We start from the raw sequence: 21850 nt of genomic DNA, 5'->3' as shown, positions 1-21850 counted from the left end.
TACAGGGATGCTCTGAGCACTCTGCAGGGCCTGTGTTGAGCTGCCAAGGTGTTTTGAAGCAAATGGAAGGTGAGAGTTGGACCCAGGAGCCAGGAGGCTGTGAGCCCTGCTACCTGCAGGTGCCGCCCGGTTCTCCCTGCCATGCCAGGCCCAGGTGCATGTGTCTATGAAGACTGGCTTGCCACTGAGTGCAGGGGACGCCGTCCAGCCCAGCCAGGAGGCTCTGAACTGGCAGTCCTGACAGGACTCAACTCACAGACTTTGGTGGGAAACAGGGTAACAGGCAATGCCACTGGCAGCAGGGGGTGGCGGCAGAGACCCTGAGAGGTGGGAGGGAGGCAGGTTGGGAAGGGCCGCAGTCTCAGCGCAAATTACTCTTCAGTGTGGTCCCTCCAAGGCCTCCTCTTGAGTACCTCAGAGAGGACAGCAGATGCAGGTGGCCCCCACCTGGGCCAGGGCCCACCCAACACGAGCTGCGTGCCAGAAAACAGACCCAGCACATCCATCTGCTTTTGGTGTCCCCTACAAGTCACCTAGAGGATAAAAAGTAGGCAGAGGAGATTTTTCAAAGTGAAGCCAGGCTTATTTACATTCCGGTTCCCCCAGCAACCTACACCTAGAGGCCGAACTTAAAATAGAGATCGGAGTGAAGGATTACACATCAACAGAACGAACTTAAAATAAGATGAAGAGGCCAAGTGCACTAGTGCCCTGGTGCACGTCAGGGCAGCATCTCCCTATGCGTGGGCCACACCAGGCCTGTGCTTGGAGTGAGGGGGCCAACATGCCCCACTGAGGACCCCAGCCTCCCCGGGCCACACCTCTGTGCGACTGCAGCTCTCATCTTGCCCAAGCCCTGCCCTAGCTGTGCCCCAGGCCGCACTGACAGCTCCAGCAGCCCAGCCCTGGCCCTACCCCTGAACATGCGTGACCATGGACAGAAGCTCCATCCCCTCAAGCTTTTGTGTCCGCAGCCGTGAAACCTGTGCAAGAAGGCCACAGACAGCCCTGGGGAGGAAGCACGTTGCACAGGGCCACCCCAGCAGGGGTAGCCCTGCTAGGGGTTCCATGCTCCCAGGCCACTGAGCTCCATGCTGTGCAGGGAGCCTGCAGTAGTCTGGAGGGAGAAGTGGCCCAGCCCCAGTCAGGGGGTGTAGCCACAGCCAATCCACTGAACAAAGCCTCCACGGAGCACAGCCCACCCCACGCGGGCCGCTGAGCCCCTAGCTCTGCACCTTGCCTACCACTCCAGGAGCAGGAGGGAGAGGAGTCTGTGAGTTGTGGTCAGCAGTTTGGGCGTGTTCTGAGCCTGCCTTGGCAGCTGATGAGCCCCCCACTCCAGAGCAAAGGCAGCCCCAGACCCCAGAACCAACTAAAAGGAGCTGTTGGTGCGGCCTGAGTCGCATACCATCTGCCCCTGGCCAGGAGCCAACCCGGCTGTGCATTCTGCATGTGGCCACTGAAGCAAACTGTTCTGACACGATAAAGCAACAGATGAGGCTAACTTAAGCAAGATTTACACTCAATTGTATTTCTTTGAGAGCAGGCACATCAATTTGTGCATCATTGTTACTGATTCATGAGCCTTCCACGGATCCAAGCCCTCTCTGCACTCTTCCTCTCTTCTGCCTTCCTTTGCCTCAGCCCAGGCTGTGTGGAAGCCATCCTCCTCTCCCCTCCCCTTCTCTTTCCTCCTCTATCCTCTCTCCGTCCTCTCCCATCACCTCCCCATCTCCTCCTCCTTCCTCCGTCTCCTCCTCCCTCCATCTCTCTCATCCCCTTTCCTTCTCCACCTCTCCCAGTTCTCCTCTCCTTCCCTCCAGCTTCCCTGCACAGTACACAGGCACACGTTGGCTGCAGTTGTTTGTCAGTTTCACTGGACTTTTTCCTTAGTAGTATTTCCTCTATGGTGATCAGAACAGAATCACACCTTGGTTTCTCTCCCATCTGTCACCTAGACATAGCATTGAAACTGTGAACACGGCGGGGTCGGGGGGTCCTCTCCTGATGATTTTGTGTATCCTCGTGAAGCCCAAAGTTGGTCCTAACTTCACTGTCAGTGTTCACCATTTCAAACAGGGAAAGAAACAAAGATGTCAGCCACAGTTGGAGCCCACAGGATGTCCCTAGGGGGAGGGCATGAGGGACACCTATAAACAAAGGGAGTCGCCAAGGTCATTGAATTAGGGCAGAGGGCCTTGCTATGTAGGATTAGGATGTTCGAAAAGGGTGGCAGATTTCATGTTAAGGCCAAGAAACTTTTAATCTCTACAAGGTTCTCATGGTATTCCAGAATATTCCACACTGGTTCTCCTTTTTTCCTGCTTGAGCCCTCGTGAGCTGCATTCTGTTTCTGTTTTCACTTCTAAGTGAGGTTCCTCCAGCATCAGGAGGGTGCACTGGGGTGGGGGGTCTGTGAGCTTCCCTCACATCCCCAGAGACGCACTGTGTACACAAGCTGCTGGATAGGGTCAACATCCCCACCCAGCAGCCTGCACTGGTGTGAGATCCACCAGATCACTCTTCATTAACATTCATCTGTGGTCTCTTATTGAACCGAGGCCTCCACCAGCTTCCGTGGCTGAATCTTGTGAGCAAATAAAATAATCTGATCGGTTCTCTCCATCCGTTCAAAACCAACCTTCCCCAAATCCCAAAAGTAGCAGAGCACTTTTGTATCATCCAGTCTTTACAAGGAAAAGATATAGATATAGTTAAGTATTTTATGAGAGTAACTTGGCCCATGGGCTGAGTTAGAGGCACAGCATCTAAACCCTAAGCTAGGATTTTCACCACTAAATTTGATCTTTCCTTATTTGCAAATAAGACTTAAAATTAAGGCTGGTGTAATCCCAGCACTTTGGCAGGCTGAAATGGGAGGATTGCTTGAGACTAGGAGCTCAAGACCAGTCTGGGCAACATAGGGAGACCCCATCTTTACAAAAAATAAAAAACTTAGCCAGCATGGTGGCGCACACCTGTGGTCCCAGCTACTTGGAGGCTGAGGTGGGAGGATCACTTGAGTCCAGGCGGTTGAGGCTGCAGTGAGCTATGCTTGTACCACTGCACTCCAGCCTGGGTGACAGGGTGAGATGCTGTCTCAAAAAAAAAAGATCAAATAATGAATCATGGCACAATTACTGCAAGGAAGTGTGCAACCACAATTTTCTAACTTAACTACCTTTCCCTTAAAAAGGGCCTCTTCCAGCTCTGATTGGTTGGATAAACCAGACAGGAAAACCAGGCCAGGTTAGATTAAGTGAGGAAAACCCAGCCCAAGACTAGCTTAGCTCACCCTCAGTTTTCCCTAAGGTTTCCCTTGCTCACAGCATCAGACTTTAGAAGAGGAAAACACTGGAAATCCAAAGAACTGGCCCTGGGATGCAGTTCAGAGAGTCCTCAAGGGCTTTGGGGTCACTGTGCCTTACTAAGCTGCCTTCCCATCTGTCATATGGGCAGGTGGAATCCTCCTAAGGCTGTGTGTAACAGGCACACCCCTCCCCTGCAGGCAGCTCCCTGCAGGCCCCTTCCCTCCCCTGCCTCATGGGTTTGTTGTGAGGAGTGAGCCAGGGATGGCGTGTGGGGCCTTTGTAAACTGCAGAGCCCCCATAGACACTAGTGGGTCTTTTTAGGTTGGGTTCCTCCAAAGACAACCTCCCCCGAGGAATGCTGGCCGGTCCCCTCTTCCCCAGGAGGGGTCCCACTGACACTGGCCCCATGCTCTGCCCGCAGGTACCTGGCGCTCTACGCCTACAAGCCCCAGAAGAGTGACGAGCTGGAGCTGCACAAGGGAGAGATGTACCGGGTCCTCGAGAAGTGTCAGGATGGCTGGTTCAAGGGGGCGTCCCTGAGGACCGGGGTCTCTGGGGTATTCCCTGGAAACTACGTGACACCCGTTTCCAGGTGAGGGCATGGTGGTGGCAGCCTGGGCAAGGAGAGGGCAAGGGCCTGCATGCCCTACCGCTGTTGTTATTGCTGGAGGCTACTCTGTGAGCCAGGCCCAGAAGGCAGCAAGGCCACCAGTGCCCAGGGTTCAGCCCCCAGTGGCATCCCCAGGCCCGCATTTCACCTTCTGAGCTGGGTTTGCACTCAACTCCTTGGCTGTCCTCAGCAGACATTGGCCACCAAAGGGAGAAGAATGGGATCAGGAGGAGCAAGAACAGGAAAGTCACCAGAATGAGGTCTCAAGTGTGAGTGTGTGTTTGTGTGAGGACAGTGTGTGCACATATATACAGTGTGCTCAGTGTGTATGCGTGTGCAGTGCACGCACACTTCTGTGTGCTTGTGTGCATGGTATTTGTGCATGTGGGCAGTGTATGTGCAGTGTGCATGCCTGTGTACGTGCGTATGCATACTGTAAGCACAAGGTGTGTGCGCGTGTGCATAATGTAGGTACAGCATGTGTGTATGCAGTATGTTGTATGTGTGTGCAGTGTGTGTCATCACATATAGATGTGTGATATGTAAAACACTATATACATATATGCAAAGGAAAAATGATATATTCCCAAAGGTTAACAGTTGTTGAGTGGTCATATTGTGGTAATATATTTTTTTCTTTGTGTTGTCAGTGTTTAATAAGTTCTCAGTTCTACTACTTTTATAAAATAGAATACGTAATTTTAGAGTCACTGAAGAGACAAGGGGGTTGCCTGGGAATTTTTCACTGAGATGAGGGTCCACAGCTTGGTGATATCAGTCAGCCTCACTCACAGAAGCCCCTTGTGGGCACGGCCCTGTGTTGACACTGCAGGACACACACAGAAGCAAAAGACGTGGCCTTGGGTTTCTCCTGTCTTTGGAACAAGGCTACAGTAGAAACAAATAACCCGTAGACCCTGCATTGATTGCTGGGCTGATTTCTACTTGCAGAGTGGTCTCGGGACACATGCGTTGTTGATTTGAGCAGCTCTAGTTCACAAGGCGATCTTCAGCCAGGGCCTCTCTCGAGGTGCCCAGAAGGGGCCTAGGGGATGATGGAGTTGCCCAAAGCCTGAAAGGTCTGCAGGCCCAAGGCTGAAGGTGCAGTTAGAGATCCTTCGCTCAGGTGATGCTCAGCAGGGAAAAGCTTGAGAAGCAAACTGCAGAGGGGCTTCAGGAAATGCACTCCCTCAAACCCAGCCACCTGGTCAGAGGGGTGGCTGCTTAGAGGGTGAGCTGCCCATGGCCTCCTGGGGCTTCTTCAGTGGTGTGGGGTGACTTGCCCAGCATGCGCAGCTCTGAAGAAGGTCTCTGGTCTGGATTTCCCATGCCGGTAGGAAGGGGTTGGCTCTCTCAGCCTGCAACCGGCCTGTGCTTGAAGCCGCTGGCCTGGAGTTGGGCTCACCTGTCGTGGCATCAGATGGCTCTTCCAGGAAAGCACAGGTCACCCCTCTAGGTTAGGGGACTCTCTGACCAGCTGGCACCCTCCAGGAAGACGCAGCTTGAGATGGCAGGTGTCCACACCTCTGGGCTCGCCTGCCCTGCTGGGGGACACCACTCCGTCACACGCCCTACTCTTATATGCGGAGGCAGTTTCTTCCTCCACGCAGTAGGTTAGAGCAGCTTCTGAGGGAGGCCATCGGCTTCCCAGTTTCCAGTTTCTCTCCTCTGATTCTTCCTTTATCTTTACCTGAGAACTTCCATAGACCTTCAGAGATACAAAGCCTGCGGTTGAAATCCAGCTTCCTTGCGTAGCATTGGGACACCGCCTGGCCAGGCGACTCCTGACGTGCCTCAGTCAGTGTCACCAGGGGGAGCTCTCCTAGGCAGCCCCCACTCCCACAATACCGGAATGCCTTCCACCCTTTTCCTGCTTCTGAATTAAATCCCTGAATATCCTTCAAGAGCTTGGTCCTAAGTCCACTTGCTATATGAAGCCTTGCCTGGAGGCCCTCATCCTTGCCTGTGCTGTAGTCAGGATGGACAGCTCTGCCCATGGTGTCATCCCAAGCAGCCCACTGGCAAGTTCTACAGGCATTCAGGATTCCCCCTCATAGGCCAGCCCCTGAGCCATAATAGCCATCTCCAGCTTTGTTTACCTGGCTCCTTGCATACCATGTTCATATACGAGGTGCTCAATAAATGCAGATCGAATCAATAAAAGAAATCTAGTTGTTCTGATCCAAATGTCTCCGCAAGAATTGTCTTCTTCTGCTGCCAGGGAGTTTGTTGTGGGAAGATCCTCCAGCTCCTGACACTGGAGCTCTTAGGGTGGCCCGGTCCCCTCCCTCCACCTCTGCTGTGCACCTCATGGTTGCTCACTCTCCTCAAGCCCTCTTGGTCTGTGTTTTCCAAAGAATGGCAGAACCAGGAATAAACATTAAGCAAAAGCCACTCCAAATCTAGCCCCGGTAACTGCAGTGTCAGGAGGTTATTGAGTGTCCTCTCCGGTTCCTTAGAGAAGGAACTGCGCCCGGGTCGGCTGCCCCCAGGTCAGTTTGTGGAAGGCCATGGGTCCCTCACTCCAATCCATAGCTCAGCACAAAACAGGAAATCTGGCGTTGGTCTTTATCCCCAGAAGTGGAAGACACCTGTCCCCCTCCAAAGCTGTGCCCCCAGTACTTACACTTCCTTGATCCCTACTGGGTTCAGGACAATTGCCAAAGCCACCCAGCAGAAGGCAATGCCTTATCTGGCAGCGATTGGAGGGTGGGCGAAGGCCTACTCCTTCCTGCATAGACCTGGATCCACCAGCTGTGTTTGCCCCCATCATGCTAGGAGGCCCTGAAGGGCTGGTGGGCTCTCGGGGCTGAGAGTATAGTGCTCAGAGCTGAGCATTCTGAGTCCATTTAAAAACCTGGTGCGGGAGCAGGTGTGTGACTCTTCCCGTGAGGGCATGCACTAAGGAAGTAGGACTAGCCAAGGGTATCTCTGCCATCCTGCCATGAGAGCAGAGGGAGAGGGTTTTCTGCTGTCATGAGAGGCAGATGTGTGTCTGTATCTGTTGTGTTCAGACTTGTCAATATTGCCTTGCAAATTAGTGACTCATCATTTGTGAGCCCACTTTATTTAGTTTTTAAAAATGATTTCCTTGGGGAAAAGTGAGCTCAACAGATAGCAAATGAGATTTTTAAATTCATGGTTTTGGCTGACCTGCTAACAAGCTTGATTGCTGGGTGAAATTCAGCACAGCTCTGAGGGCTGGGGAAGGAGGACACTACCTAGGGTCCCCTAGCAGGTGAGTCCTTTTCCAAGAGGCCCCTCTCCTCTCAGCTGCTGTGCAGAAACCCTCACTCTGTGTTGCCGGGAGCTTCCCCGCTAGAGGTCATGCCCAGTGGTACCAGCCACAGGGAGATGGCTGGACCAGGCCCAGGAGACAGGGGGCAGGCAGCCTGTTCTCCCACCTGTGACTTCTTGATGTGTCTTGAAATAAGATCCTGAAGGGACAGAAACGGGAATTTACCCAGCTCTTGGACAAGTGGAAGACATTTAATTCCCCTGAAACCGAATCCACAGAAACTTCCAAGCCCCTAACTCTGCCATATATCACATCGCTGCCTCCAGGACATGGGTTAAGTGCAAATACACAGAGGGAAAGCATGAAGAGCCCCATTTCCAGAGTGTTCCTCTTGTGTGAGCTGATGTCATCTGGAAACTTCGGAGTGAAAGGGCATCTATTTCTGGTATGGAACTGCAAGCTCCCAGACATTCTCAGAAGGACGTCGTGCTGTGTGTGCCCTTTCCCAGCAGCCAGCAGGTGCGAGGTGGCAGTCGTGCCCAGAGGGGCCAGCATCCTTCCCATCCTTTCCCCAACGTGCTGGATGCGTCAAGGCCTCGTGGGACATGACTGAGTCATCTGTTCTTTCTGGATGTATCTGGAGACACACAGCTGTTTGTAAGAACAAATTAAGGCAGTAGCTCTGGTATAAAAGATTTGATGAGGCTCATTCCTCTGTTTCTCAGGGTGGCTTTGCTATCTTAAATATTTCACGCTGACAGTTTGCACCCCATGAAGGTTTTGTAAAGGGGGCCCTTCTGCCCAGTGACAGGCATTGTTTTAGGACTTTGTCCCCAGATTAGTTGGCCTTCATCTCTTAGAGCCAGCAGGTCAGAGCGAGGCTCTGCCAGAGGCCCATGTGGCGCGATTGCCTCCGAGCCTCTCATCAGAATTCCTTCTGCTTTCTCTCCACAGGGTGCCTGCAGGAGGGGCAGGGCCGCCCCGGAATAATGTGGTCGGAGGGTCTCCACTGGCCAAAGGGATAACCACAACCATGCACCCAGGCAGTGGGAGTCTGAGCAGCCTGGCCACTGTCACCAGGCCCGCCCTGCCCATCACCACTCCCCAGGCCCACGCCCAGCACCCCACAGCCTCGCCCCCAACAGGCAGCTGTCTACGGCACTCAGCCCAGCCAGCGGCCAGCCAAGCCCGGAGCACCATTTCAACAGGTACGTTCACAGGGGCCTCACCCTGCAGGGCATCAACAAGGGGGCTTCCTGGGACATGCTTATGAGACACATCTTGGCCCAAGGCTCCAGCAGTGCATGTGCGGCTGGTGGTATGTGCTTGTCATGCTCGTGAACGTCTGATCTCCAGGAAGTTCACTTGCCTTATCATGTTACCCATCCTGGCAGCTGAAGTAAATTTACAAATATTCACACATTTCATTGTGGCAAGAGGGCCTCATAGACTAATTAAGATTAACACCAGCACTTTCAAATGCCTCTCCAATGAATGACTGTGGGCCGGCCACATGGGTCTTCCATCTGCCAGGCCCTGCAGGACTTCCCAGCTAGGCGGCATCTCACAGGACAGGGCTGGGATGAGACTCGGGCCCAGACTCTTCCCTTTCTGAAGTGCTCTGAGGCAGAAGGAATGACAGCTGTTGATCGTTCGCCTTCATGGCAGCTGGAGAAACTTAAGGAAAACTGATCTGGCCCCAGGATATTGTGAGATGAAAAGAAATTATGGGGTGGGCCTTAAAGGCATAAAGAAGGTAAGCACATCTTGGTTGGTGGCTTAGTGTTGAGCTAATAAGAGCTGCTGATGCTGGATCTGCAGGATGATGTGGGAGGCCATGCCATGGCATCTTCCACCATGGTGGAGCCAGTGACGCTGGCATGATGCCAAGTACCCCGGGACAGGAGGGTGTAACACACAATATCTCTTCCCACCCCAACCCTGTCCTCTCAGAAATCATCTCTTTTTCTCAAAGTGAGGCTTAAAGGGCAAAAAGAATGTAAATTCATGGAAGCAATAAAATGTACTATTTCTTAGACCAATGAACACGATGACCCATTAGAAGTGTCCAGAAAGCAGCTTCTCAAGTGTGGAAAGAGGAGACAACACTTAGGTCAGCAGAGGCCATATTTCCTTCCTTGTCTTAGCTGATGGGACAAGGAGTGGGGGGTAAATGTCTGTCATCCACTTGCCCACCCAAGTGGGTGCAGGGTAGACTTCGGGTATCCAGGGCCCAGCATTGTCACTGGGTGCAGGTGGACTTTGAGTGCCTGGTGTTTGGCACCATCAGCGGGTATAGGGTGAACTTCGGCTGCCCAGTGTCTGGCACCATCAGTGGGTGCAGGTGGACTTCAGTTGCCCAGTGTCCAGCCTTGTGCTGGTGGTGTACCTGTCAAGCAGTGGGTAATTTAGCACTAGGAAAGCTTCATGGGTGGTCTGAGGACCACCCTGGTGTGTCAGAGCCTTCAAGACCTACTCTGCCATCTCAGATTCTGTAAGTCTCTACTAGTATCTTTTTTTTTTTTTTTTTTTTTTTTTTGAGGCAGAGTCTCGCTCTGTCGCCCAGGCTGGAGTGCAGTTGTGTGATCTCCACTCACTGCAAGCTCCGCCTCCCGGGTTCACGCCATTCTCCTGCCTCAGCCTCCCGAGTAGCTGGGACTAGAGGTGCCCGCCACCGCACCCGGCTAATTTTTTGTATTTTTAGTAGAGATGGGGTTTCACTGTGCTAGCCAGGATGGTCTCGATCTCCTGACCTCGTTATCCACCCGCCTCGGCCTCCCAAAGTGCTGAGATTACAGGCGTGAGCCACCGCGCCCGGCCTACTAGTATCTTTTTTACTTAAATCAGTTAAGAATGATTCTTGGTTTTTGCAACCCTGGCTCCAGGGCCCTGGAAAAGAATCTGCAGCAATATTACCTGGTGCCCAAGCCCACCCTGCAACCCGTGACCTTCTGATCAGCCATCCTTCAGCATGGTTTACGTGGATCTGTGTTTTCTGGTAGCCTCTAGCTGGGGATACAGTCATTGCAGTTGGCAAGTGATCTGGTAATCTGAAGTCGTGCTCCCTGACTGGTCAGAGGTAGCCAATATGCTGATCTGTTTGGCCCCTGGAGCACCCAGGAAGGACCAGGGGAGCAAAAGTCCCAGGCCAGGTCCCTTCTGGTTATAAACATCTCATCCAATCAGCCCAGCGTGCTGTACAAATGTTTCCACATGCACCAGCACTAGAAAGGGTGAGTGGCCCTACACATCATGGTGAGTCAGCATCCCAGTGCAGTGGCCCTGGGTTGTCTGCCCAGAATAGCCAGTATGATGGTCTTTCCACACCAAGCCTTGCTAGAAATGTTCCCAATTCAAAGAAGAAATGGAGCCCTGCCAGTCACTTCTCCCTCTGTGGAATAACAAGCAGTATCAAAAGAAATTGGCAAGGCTGTGGGGCAGTGCAACACTGTGTCTCAGTTCTCCATCACCATAGTAACCAGGAGGGTGCCATGAGCATTCTCTTCCATCAGTTTAATGTTACACGCAGGGAGAGTGAGGCACGGGATGGTTAAACGGCTCCCCAATGCATCCCAGCCCAGCACTTGTCCCCACGCTATTGCTGTCACAGCCAGGTTAAAGAATGACTCCTACTGAGCCATATCAGTAAATTAAATGCCACTGAGTTCCTGCGGCATTTTCCACTTCATTCTGCATTTAGAGAGAGAAAAAACACTTGACAGTCCAAGTAATGGATTGTTCCCTGCAGTAATTGCCCATTTCAGCAGACCCCAACCCCGGGGGGTGGGAGGCATCTCATCAATGTTCTCATCTCGAGCCAAAGTCAGGCAGTTTGACAAAGGCTTAATTGCATTGGCCATAGCATCCAATATGATTTGTTCTACTTGATTAATCTAACTCCTTTCCCAAGGGCAGAGCACCCCCTGTAAAGTGCCAGTGTTCCTTGCACACTCCCGCCTGTGCTTAGCAGGAGTAAGAGCCCAGCATAGCCATGAATTCATCAGCAAAAAAGCACCGAGAAGGAGCTAGATACAGGCAAGGCACCCTGCAGGGGTCTGGAAACAGAGGAGAACCAGACAAGCCCCATTTCCACCCCAGTTAGAGAGAATGACTAGAAAACAAAGTTCTGTGGTGGGTTTGGTAAAGCACTGCAAAGGAGGCCTGCTTAGGTATTAAGAGAGTGTGGAAGAGGAAATTCATTCCGACTGGGGAGGAAAATAGGAGGGGGATTGGGAGTAAGGCATATGGAAAGTTTTCAAGAGGAGGTGATAATGCCTTGAATCTTAAAGGACAAATGGGAAGTGTCTGAACAGACAAAACAGAAAGGAGGTTCTGAGCAGAGGAACCAGCACGAGCCATGGCCTGGCAATGAGGAAGAGCATAACTCTTGTTTTGGAGAACTTTATTTAGTTGTGACATGACTGAACAAAGCTATGGAAGAAGAAGTCCGATGTGTAGATGACAGTTCCCTGCAGAGGCACACTGTCCTTTAAATCTGAAAGGTGGGTAGAGCTCAGCATGTAGCAGTAGGAGAGTGCGGGAAGCACTCAGGAAGGGGGAGCATGGGGAGCTCTTGGGCTGCCGAGGCCAGGGGCCCATGGACGCTGGAATACGGATAGGGTGCGGGAGCAAAGAAAGACCCGCAGTGAAGCCGAAAAGCTAAGCAGAGCAGAGCATGGAGGTTCTTCTAGACCATGTAAGGAATTTAGATGTTTATCCTAAGGGAAGTGGAGCACATTAAAGGGTGTTGAATAATAGACATGGTCATATTTTTGTATTTAAAAGATTGAGCTAGACTTCTGCTTATGGCCAATCTGAAGCGATGAGGACAGGAATTACTCTCCCACATGAAACAAATTTAAAAAGCCAAGTATATAAAACAACAGTTTTTAAGACACCAGACAACCAAGGACTGATTCACGAGAGAAGTTGCAGGAAGTGGCAAAGGGAGGCAAGTAACCAGGTGGAGGGGCCCCACAGGCTCTCTGCAGTGAGGATGTGGAGATCAGAGTTTGTGTGACAGAGAGGGCTGGAGTTTCCAGGGCAGCGACCAGAGAGGAGAGAGCAGCACAAAGAGGCTGCAGAGCATGCCCTCAGATCTTCAGCCGACAACTAATCTGCATATGAACATGAGAAACGTACCCAAAGCCAGGAAAAGAATCAAAGAAAGAAAAGATTAGTGCTAACAGTGCCCAGAATACACACCAGCTGGAAATAGTGCCCGTTTCCACCAGCCAGACTGGAAAAACTGCAGAAATCACCAGGCGTTGAGTAATCTACACAGGACCTTGCCTCTGTAGTGGTCAGACTGAGCACTGTTCCAATTTCACCCAACAGAGCTCAAAAACAACACTCAAGAGTCAAACTGTTGCCGATTAATTTAACTTTGTCCCAGAACAAAGCTTAAGAATATTTGTAGGAATACAAAAAAAAAAAAATTCCAGCCCTCAACATAAAAATCACAATGTCTGATGTCCAATAAAAAATTATGAGGCATGCAAAGGAGCAGGAAAATATGACTTATAATGAAGGGATCAGTCAATCAATCAAAACTGACCCCAAATTGACATAGATGTTGCAAAGACATTTAAAAATGATCTTACAGTTGCCTTTCACATACTCAGAAAATTAAGTAGAGACATAAGAGACCCAAATCACACTTCTAGAAATAAAAACTACAGTATGTGAGATCAAGAATATACTAGATGGAATTAATGGCAGATTAAACAATGCTGAAGAAAAAATATTAGTAAACTTGAAGATATAGTAATAGAAGCCGTGGAAAGTGAAACACAGAGATAAAAGACAATTTTGAAAAATGAACGGAATCGGTGAGCAATGGGACAACTTTAAGTGGCCTAATATATGTGTAATTGGAGTCTCCAATGTAGAGGAGAGAGGTAGGACAGAAAAATGATTTGAAGAAATAATGACCAAAATTGTTCCAAATTTGATGAAAACCACAAACACAGTTCAAAGACAGTTGGTGAACACCAAGCACAAGAAACATGAAGAAAACTATAACAAGGCAAATCACAATCAAATTGTTCAAAATCTCTGTTAAAGAAAACACTGAAAACAGCCAGAGGAAAAAAAGATACATTACACGAAATAGAAAAAAAAGATAAGGATAAGGATGATGTCAAGAACAGTTCAAGTGAGACGACAGTAGAATAACCAAAAAACGTACTGAAAGAAATATACCTGTCAATCTAGTACTCTACTCCCAGCAAAAATATCTTTCAAAAAAAGCAAAATAAAGAATTATTCAGAAATAGTAAAACTAAAAGATTTTGTCACTAATAAATCCACACTATTGGCTGGGCACGGTGGCTCACGCCTTTAATCCCAGCACTTTGGGAGGCCGAGATGAGCAGATCACAATGTCAGGAGATCGACACCATCCTGGCTAACACGGTGAAACCCCGTCTCTACTAAAAATACAAAAAATTAGCCAGGCGTGTTGGCAGGCCTGTAGTCCCAGCTACTCGGGAGGCTGAGGCAGGAGAGTGGTGTGAACCCGGGAGGCAGAGCTTGCAGTGAGCTGAGATCGTGCCACTGCACTCCAGCCTGGGTGATGGAGTGAGACTCCGCCTCAAAAAAAAAAAAGAAAAATTCCACACTATTAGAAATGTAAAAATGAAATTATTTAGAAAGAAGGCAAATGGTACTAGATGAAAATGAAGATCTATACAAAGGAATGAAAAGCACTGGAAATGGTAACTACATAGATAAATATATAAGATGTTTTCTTATTATTTGAATATCTTTAAAATATAATTGACTGTTTAAACAAAAGTCAAAACAATCTAGTTTGGGATTTAAAACTGAAAAGTAAAATGTACAATAAACAAAAACACAAAGTTTGGGAAGGGAGAAGTGGAAGTTTGGTATACTACTGTACGATTCTTATACTATGAATCTTTATTATATGAAATCATTTGTAAATGACTATAATAAAGATGTAAGCAGTCACTAAATATGAAACAAAGAGTTACAGCAAATAAGCTAAAAGAGAATAAAAAGGAATCATGAAAACATCCTATTAATCCAAAAGAAAGCATTAACAGAAGGGAAAAGAAACAATACATGGGTCAAAGAGAAAACATACAGTAGGATGGTGGGTTTAAACCTAATCATGTAAGTAATCACACTAAATGTAAATGGTCTAAATAACCCTAAATGTAATGCAGAGATTGTCACATATTACTAAAAACAAACGAAAAACCAATGGTATGCTGTGAATAAGAAACATACTTTATATACTTCAATTCTAAAGACATAAGCTAAAAGTGAAGGGATGGAACAAGTTATACACATTCTCATTATTCATGGTAGTTACATTCTATAAAGTTATGAACACTGAATTTGTGAATAGTGAACTATTGCTTCTAGGTGAAATTGTGTGTGGCATGCATGCGTGAGTATGTACACATATCTCACATAAATTATCTCCTTCTTCTAGTAGATTCTATTTTATTTATTTGGCAAAAGAGAAAATGAGGTTCAGAAGGATTAAGTGGCTGACCTGAGGCTGCCCTATTAATAGGTGCCAGAGCTGGGATTCAAATACTGTCCTTGTGGCCTCAGAGCCAAAACTTCCTGCACTGTACTGTGTTGCCCCCTATCGGCTCTATCCTCCTGTCATCTCTGTGTGATGCTGAAACAAAAATCGCCTTGTTCAACCTCAGCTGGGAATATGAGTGTCAGGCAACTCAAATTTTTTGCCATTCCTGAATGTCTGAAAATAACTGAAAGCACCACAGATAATGACTTGGGGGTTACAAATCATTTTTCACTAGTAGAATTTGCAAATACGAAATCTGCCAATAATGAGAATAGATTATACCATGCTACTATTAATCAAAAGAAAGCTGGAGTGGTTATCTTAATCAGATAGAGCAGAATTTATAACAATTATTAGAGATAAAAAGGCAATTTCATAACAATAAAGGGGTCAGTTCATTAAGAGGACATAACAGTTCTAAATATTTATACACCAAGTAACAGAACTTCAAAATACATAAGCAATATGGATAAAGGTACAAGGAGAAATAAACAAATCTACAATTATGGTCAGAGATTTTCATATCTCAGTAATTGATAGAACAGTTAGACATAAAATGGTAAAAATTTAAAACATTAGAACAACAGTATAATCAACTTGACTTAGTTGACGTTTGTGAAACATTCTACCCAACAACAGCATAATCAACTTGACTTAGTTGACGTTTGTGAAACATTCTACCCAACAACAGCAAAATGCACCTTCTTTTCAAGTGCACAGAGAACATTTACCGAGATAGATTATATACTGGGCCATAGTATTTTTAAGTTTCAGCACATTTAAAGGGATTCAAGTCATGGAAACTACATTCATTCACTGACCACAGTGGCATTGAATTAGAAATCATTAATACAAATAATAACAAATATTTGATATGCTCAAATATTTGAAAACTAAATAACATGCTTCAAAATAACCCATACATTAAAGAAAAAATCAAAAGGGATATTATAAAGCATTTTGAGCTAGATGAAATAAAAAAGAACAGTGAACTTGGGAGGGCTATCACTGATTTAGAGACTTCTTATAAAACTACAGTAATTAAGTTTATGTGATATTGTTGTAAAGATGTTTGTTTTTAATATTTAAAAAGTCAACTCTATGGGTCTATATAAAATGGAACACACAATAGCCAAGTGCTGAAGCACTGGCCTCCTGGCTCTAGGATAAAAAGCAGGCCTTGTTGGCTGACTTTCAACTCCTGCAGGAGAATATGGACAGGAAGCCCCTGTGAGAATCAGAGGACCAGAGCCAGGTGTGCCAGTTCTAAGAGCTCCATCATTTTCCAGGGGATGGGCCATACTAAGCCTCCACCTGGGGTGTGAGAGAGAGAAGAGGGAGCCCCAACCCTGGTCATGGTGCTGAGGATGGCTCTGGCCTGAGGACTAGGACTAGCTCAGCACCCTCCCTGCAGGACCAGAACTCCAAGAAGCCCATTAAACCTAGTTCTGAGGGAGGGTCCCAAGGCCAAGCAGCACTAACAACAGAACTGCCAGACCCAGAAAAGTAGACAAAGAGCTGCAAGCTCAGGGTGAGCTGGTACACTAAGATTTCAAAGCACAAAAGGGAAACTCACACGTAAGTTAGCCAATAAACTCCAGAGATGGGAGGAAAATAAGGGAGAAATCTGAGAGCATCTTTGAAATCAGTATGTTTAAGATCTAAGAGGAAAAGAAGGAACAACATACACACACACACACACACAAAAAGAAAAACAGGAAGCTATGAAAAAATAGGTGGATGGCTATGAATCAGAAACAACTGGATATGAAAAAGAACCAACTTGAAATTTTGGAGAGGAAAAATATATATTTAAATACAAAACCTCTGTAGGTAGCATAAACTCTAGACACAGTTGAAAGTGGAATTAGTGAAATTGGAAAGCCATACAAAGGAATTTATCCAGAATACAGAGCAGAGACGAAAAATATGAAAGAGATGTATAAATATGGAGGATAGATTGAGGAGCTCCAAACTACTTCTAACAGGATTTTCATAACTAGAAAATAGAAGGGATGGGACAGAGAGAAGATTCAAAGGAGTAGTCCCTGATAATTCTCCAAAATTGAAGAGGGGCTCAAGTCCTCACACAGAAAGCACAAAGAGTGCTGAGTAGGAAAAATAACCAAAAATCCAAGCCTAAACATGCTGAACTTAAAGCATCAAAGGATAAGGAAAATACTATAAAAGCTGCCAGAGGGCAGATACAGATTACTTACATAGAAATGAATAAAAATATAAGAAAGAGCCAGTGTACACACTATTTCAAAAATATTGTGTAAAGAAAAATGGGAAAAGGAGATACTAGCTAAAAGAGGACAAGGTATAGAAGGAAGATTATTTATTAAATGGGAGAGACAACTGGTTAATAAATTATGGGGGAAAGCTAATAAAGAGGCTAAATATAGGAGAGAAAGGATGAGCCAGAGAAGGTATCAAGGATGTGGGTGAAGGCGTTGACCTGGTGGGGCCCAGAGTCCTTGTGACTGGAAGGGAGGGGTGTGGGGAAGTGGAGAGGGGGGTTGGCCTGGAGTTGTGGGAGTTCCATTTCATCCCTGAAGTGGGAAGCAATACCCCTGAAAATAAGGAAAGGACAAAGCTGGTGATGCAGTAGGTCATTTATTCATTCCCCTATCATTTATAAAGCACCTACAAATACTAGGGACATAGAGTGAACTGAGTGAGGGCTCACAGTCTTTGTGGGCTGCAGGGGGATTGAAACACACCAAAGGTTTAAAGAGGACAGGAAAGGGAAAAGCAGGGACCGTGGGTGGTGCTTTCCTAAGCAGCCTTCATCTGTCACCTTGACTTCAAAGAAGTTGTGGGCTACTTTGGCATCACTAACGAGTAGTCCCAGCCAGCTTGGGGTTGGGGCACCCGGGGTGGGTGAAAATAAGGGTAAATCCTACCAGAGATGAGCACACTCTTCACCAGCCAGTGTCATGACCTGAGCTGTGCCTTGCTTTCTCATGCTACAGTTTTTCTTCTCCAGTGGCTCCATTCTGTGAAATCGGAAGTGATGTGGCTGGGGTTCTTTTTTCTCAGAGACTCACTCTTTTATTCAAAAAATATACGGAGCACCTTCTACATGCCAGGCACCATTGCAGGTGTTATCGTGAATTAAGCAGCTATGTCCCCACCTCATGGAGTTCCGTTGCACAGTGGGGACAGGCAATGAGCAATCAGCCTCCAGCGAACATGTAAATTACACAGCCGTGAGGAGCTAAGAGCCTTGGGGGCAAAGGAAAGCTGGAGCTAGAGCAGGAACATGGGAGGCTGAGGCTGCAGGGGCAGGCAGCACCGTGAAAGTGGTAGGCAGGTCTCTAGAAGGTGGTATCTGAGCCTTCCAGGCACCCGAGGGTCCCGCATGGCAGCTATGAGGGAGGCGAGGTCTATGGGCAGGGTTGCTGGCACTGTGCCTCTGAGGTGACCAGGAGCCAGTCCTACTGGCAGAGTGGCCAGGAGGCCAGTGTGGCTGAGGGAAGAGTATTAGGAGGTGAAGCTGGAGCTTGCTGGAACACACTCCCTCTCTTCTTTGGTGCCTGGATGAGCAAAGTAGTGTGGCAGGCAAGGGGAAGCCGGCCAGGAGGTAGAGGCCAGCCACGCACAGCCCAGGGGCACAGACCCTGGTGCAGTCCCAAGGCTGAGGGCCACAGCGCTTCCCTGGCGGGCCGTCACTGGACCCTGGACCGAGAGAAGGGGAGTCAGACAGCTGAGGGGAGAGATGAATAAATCTCGAGGAGCGGCCTCCAAGTCACGGTTTCCAGGGTGATTAAATGACCCGAGGCCCCTGGATCCACATGATTGCCTGACCTGCTCTCCTTGTAAATGTGGAGCTGTGTTGGGTTAGGATCAAATGTTTCAAGTTTCCAAACCAGCTGAAGCCCTGAATATTTAAAAAAAAAAAAAAAAGAGAGAGAGAGAAAAGAAAAAAAAGAAAAAAAAACCGCATAAATCAGCCTTTCTGTATTTCACCTTGTAGAATCAGCAGGCTGCCCAAGTCCCGGAGAATCCAGGATCACATAATTAGATCTCACCAGCGCTTCACACACGGCTGTGTCAGAAGAAGGCCCGACTCCCAGATGGAGAGCTTTGTATATCTCACAGTGCTACTTCCCGTGGCCTCCAAACGCTGTTAGGATTAACGAGTGCATAGTTGGGGGCTGAGAAGATTGTTTTTATTGCATGTATTTTCTTTCATGCTCTGAAGCCATGAATGCCACAAAGTCTGCTGGTAGAAAATGATTACAGTATGACATAATTTTTCTCTGCCTTAAGAATGCACAGCAGCTGGATGTGAGCTGCGTGGTGCTGCCTGGGCCACTTGGTATAAAGCAGTGTCTGATGCTCAGCCCAGGTCTCCACTTGGGCCAGAACAACCCAGGACACAAGTCACCATTCCCCTGGGGACGTTCATTCTCTCCCAGCATTTGTTTCACCCATATTTATTAAGGAGCTAATTCCCTGAAATTACTAACACACATAGTAGCAGGATTACTATTAATGTGATGCTATGTTTAAAGGGAGCTGTGTCTTTTCACATGGGAGATTTTTACAAATGTTACAACTTTCAATCCCTAACATCTTTAAGAATTGTTTTTGCTGGCAGCAAGGTGGTGGATCCACAGTTGTAAGGTTCCGGGTTTTGTAAACCTGGACGCCCAGTGCTTCGACATGCAGGCACAGCAGCAAATGCAGACAGATGGCAGCAGGGTGGTGGGCGGCTTCTCCAGGCTGCTGCTGGGAGAAACATCCGCTGCTTTCTTCCTGCAGTTGTCCCCATCCAAGGCAGCTCTCACATGCTCAGCCCTCACTCAGCAAGATGACATGCCCAGTGTGGAAACCAAGGACCAGCCAGGCCGGTTCGGGATCAAGAGTAACTAGAGTCAAGCTTGATTGGCTTGCATGCAGTGGTGCTTAATAATTCAGGGGACATCTTGAGGCTTCACCGAGATGCTTTCACAGGCTTTATGTTTATGAGCATTTTACAACCATATTTCAAAGCCATATTTTCAAAATTTTTCTGAGTGCTTCAGCTCATCACAGCAGAGAAAATTAGAGCAGGAGTCCCCAGCCTCCAAGCCACAGACCAATTCTGGTCCATGGCCCGTTAGGAACTGGGCTGCACAGCAGGTTATGAGTGGTGGGTGAGCAAGGAAAACTTCATCTATATTTACAGATGCTCCTCAATGCTTGCATTACCACCTGAGCTCCACCACCCATCACATTAGCAGCGGCATTAGGTTCTCATAGGAGCGCAAACCTTACTCCACATACATGGGATCTAGGTTGCACGCTCCTTATGAGAATCTAATGGCTGATGATCTGCCACTGTCTCCCATCACCTCTAGATAGGACTGTCTAGTTGCAGGAAAATAAGCTCAGGGGTCCCACTGATTCTATATTATGGTGAGTTGTATAATTATTTCAGTATATATTACAATGTAGTAATAACAGAAATAAAGTACATAACAAATGTAATGCACTTGAATCATCCCGAAACCATCCCCTGCCTCAATCTGTGGAAAAATTGTCTTCCACAAAACGGGTCCTTGGTGCCAAAATGGTTGGGGACCGCTGAGTTAAAGGACTTCATAGAACTGGGAACGTGCCCATGTTCATGGCAACCTTGGCAAAGCTGTTTTAGCTCCACCTGAGGAAAGGGGTGTTTTGAGCCGTGGCAGGGCCCCCTGATCCCTCGGGCTTTGGAAGATAGGAATGCATTTTCAGGGTTTCTTGGCCTGTTTCTCCATCTGTGAAGCGGCCAGGTCTATCTGGAGAAACTTCAGAGAGAGGCTGTGAGTGCTCGAGGAGGGAGCCTGAGAAGAGTGTGCACTGCAGCTGCCTGGCAGGCATGGCAAGTTACAAACTAACCTTTCAACCTGCTGTCTCTCCAACCCCATCTCCAGCTGCCCACTCTGCAGCCCAGGCTCAGGACCGGCCAACTGCCACCGTGTCACCCCTGCGCACTCAGAACTCTCCATCCCGCCTGCCTGCCACCAGCCTCAGGCCCCACTCGGTGGTGTCCCCGCAGCACAGCCACCAGCCCCCGGTACAGATGTGCCCACGGCCAGCCATCCCCCTCACATCAGCAGCATCAGCCATCACACCTCCCAACGTCAGTGCCGCAAACCTCAACGGGGAGGCCGGAGGGGGGCCCATCGGTGTTCTGTCCACATCCAGCCCCACCAACACAGGATGCAAACTAGACGAGAAGAAAAGTGAAAAGGTAAGAGGTCCATCAGGGCTTGAGGCCAGCTGCTTACTGTAACTCTTTGGCACTAGATGGCAGTGGCATTTGTGCAACTGAAGCTAGAATGTGGGCACCAAGTGCCTGCCCCTAGATGAACCAGGCGTGTGACAGAGAGGGAGCCAAACCACCAGAGCAGCCGGTTGGAGAGGAATCAGGCAGGCCTTGGGTGGTGGCAGGGCCATGCAAGTCGAGTTACATTTCTCATGCAAATCAGAAAAAGGTGTCCCCTCTTGAAAATGCCTTAGTTCCATCTGTTGTAAAATCATTGTAATATACTCATTTTGTTAGAATGAGATATTTATTGCCATGTGCTGGGATATTGTAATAATAAATATACAAATCTATGTGTGCAGTGTGAACAGCACCCACTCCCTTCAATATGTCATCCTTGTGCAGTCCACAGCCTGTTCAACCATATGGGACAGGCCTGTTTCCTGAGGAGCAATGAGAAGGAACAGGAGAATGCTGACCTGATGGCTGGTGTGTTTTTTAGCTATTCTTTTAGCCATGAAGTGCTGATTTCATAAAAGAAAATCTGGGCCAGACGTGGTGTCTCAAGCCTGTAATCCCAGCACTTTGGGAGGCTGAGGCAGGCGGATCACCTGAGGTCAGGAGTTTGAAACCAGCCTGGCCAACATGGCAAAACCCCATCTCTGCTAAAAATACAAAAATTAGCCAGACATGGTGGCGTGCGCCTATAATCCCAGCTACCCAGGAGGCTGAGGCAGGAGAATCACTGGAAACCGGGGGGCGGAGCCTGCAGTGAGCCAAGATTGTGCCACTGCACTCCAGCCTGGGCAACAGAGCAAGACTGCATCTCAAAAAAAAAGAAAAAGAAAGAAAATCTGAGTCCAAGAAACTTGTTCCAGTT

At 48.2% G+C, this 21850-nt stretch overlaps 1 protein-coding gene across 1 annotated transcript in view; it reads left to right on the top strand.

Annotated features, from left to right (window-relative positions):
* SH3RF3 (SH3 domain containing ring finger 3) overlaps positions 1 to 21850 on the top strand; it is a 370710-nt gene that overhangs the window by 293742 nt on the left and 55118 nt on the right. Inside the window, exons 6-8 of the mRNA XM_032179170.2 lie at positions 3733 to 3903; positions 8114 to 8367; positions 20636 to 20955. Coding sequence (XP_032035061.1) covers positions 3733 to 3903; positions 8114 to 8367; positions 20636 to 20955 — 745 coding nt within the window. The remainder of the gene's footprint in view (positions 1 to 3732; positions 3904 to 8113; positions 8368 to 20635; positions 20956 to 21850) is intronic.

The sequence above is a fragment of the Hylobates moloch genome, unplaced genomic scaffold (assembly GCF_009828535.3).
Source record: "Hylobates moloch isolate HMO894 unplaced genomic scaffold, HMol_V3 SCAFFOLD_15, whole genome shotgun sequence".
Taxonomy (NCBI): domain Eukaryota; kingdom Metazoa; phylum Chordata; class Mammalia; order Primates; family Hylobatidae; genus Hylobates; species Hylobates moloch.
Note: the sequence above shows the minus strand (reverse complement) of the source record. Positions and strands in the feature narration are given on the sequence as shown.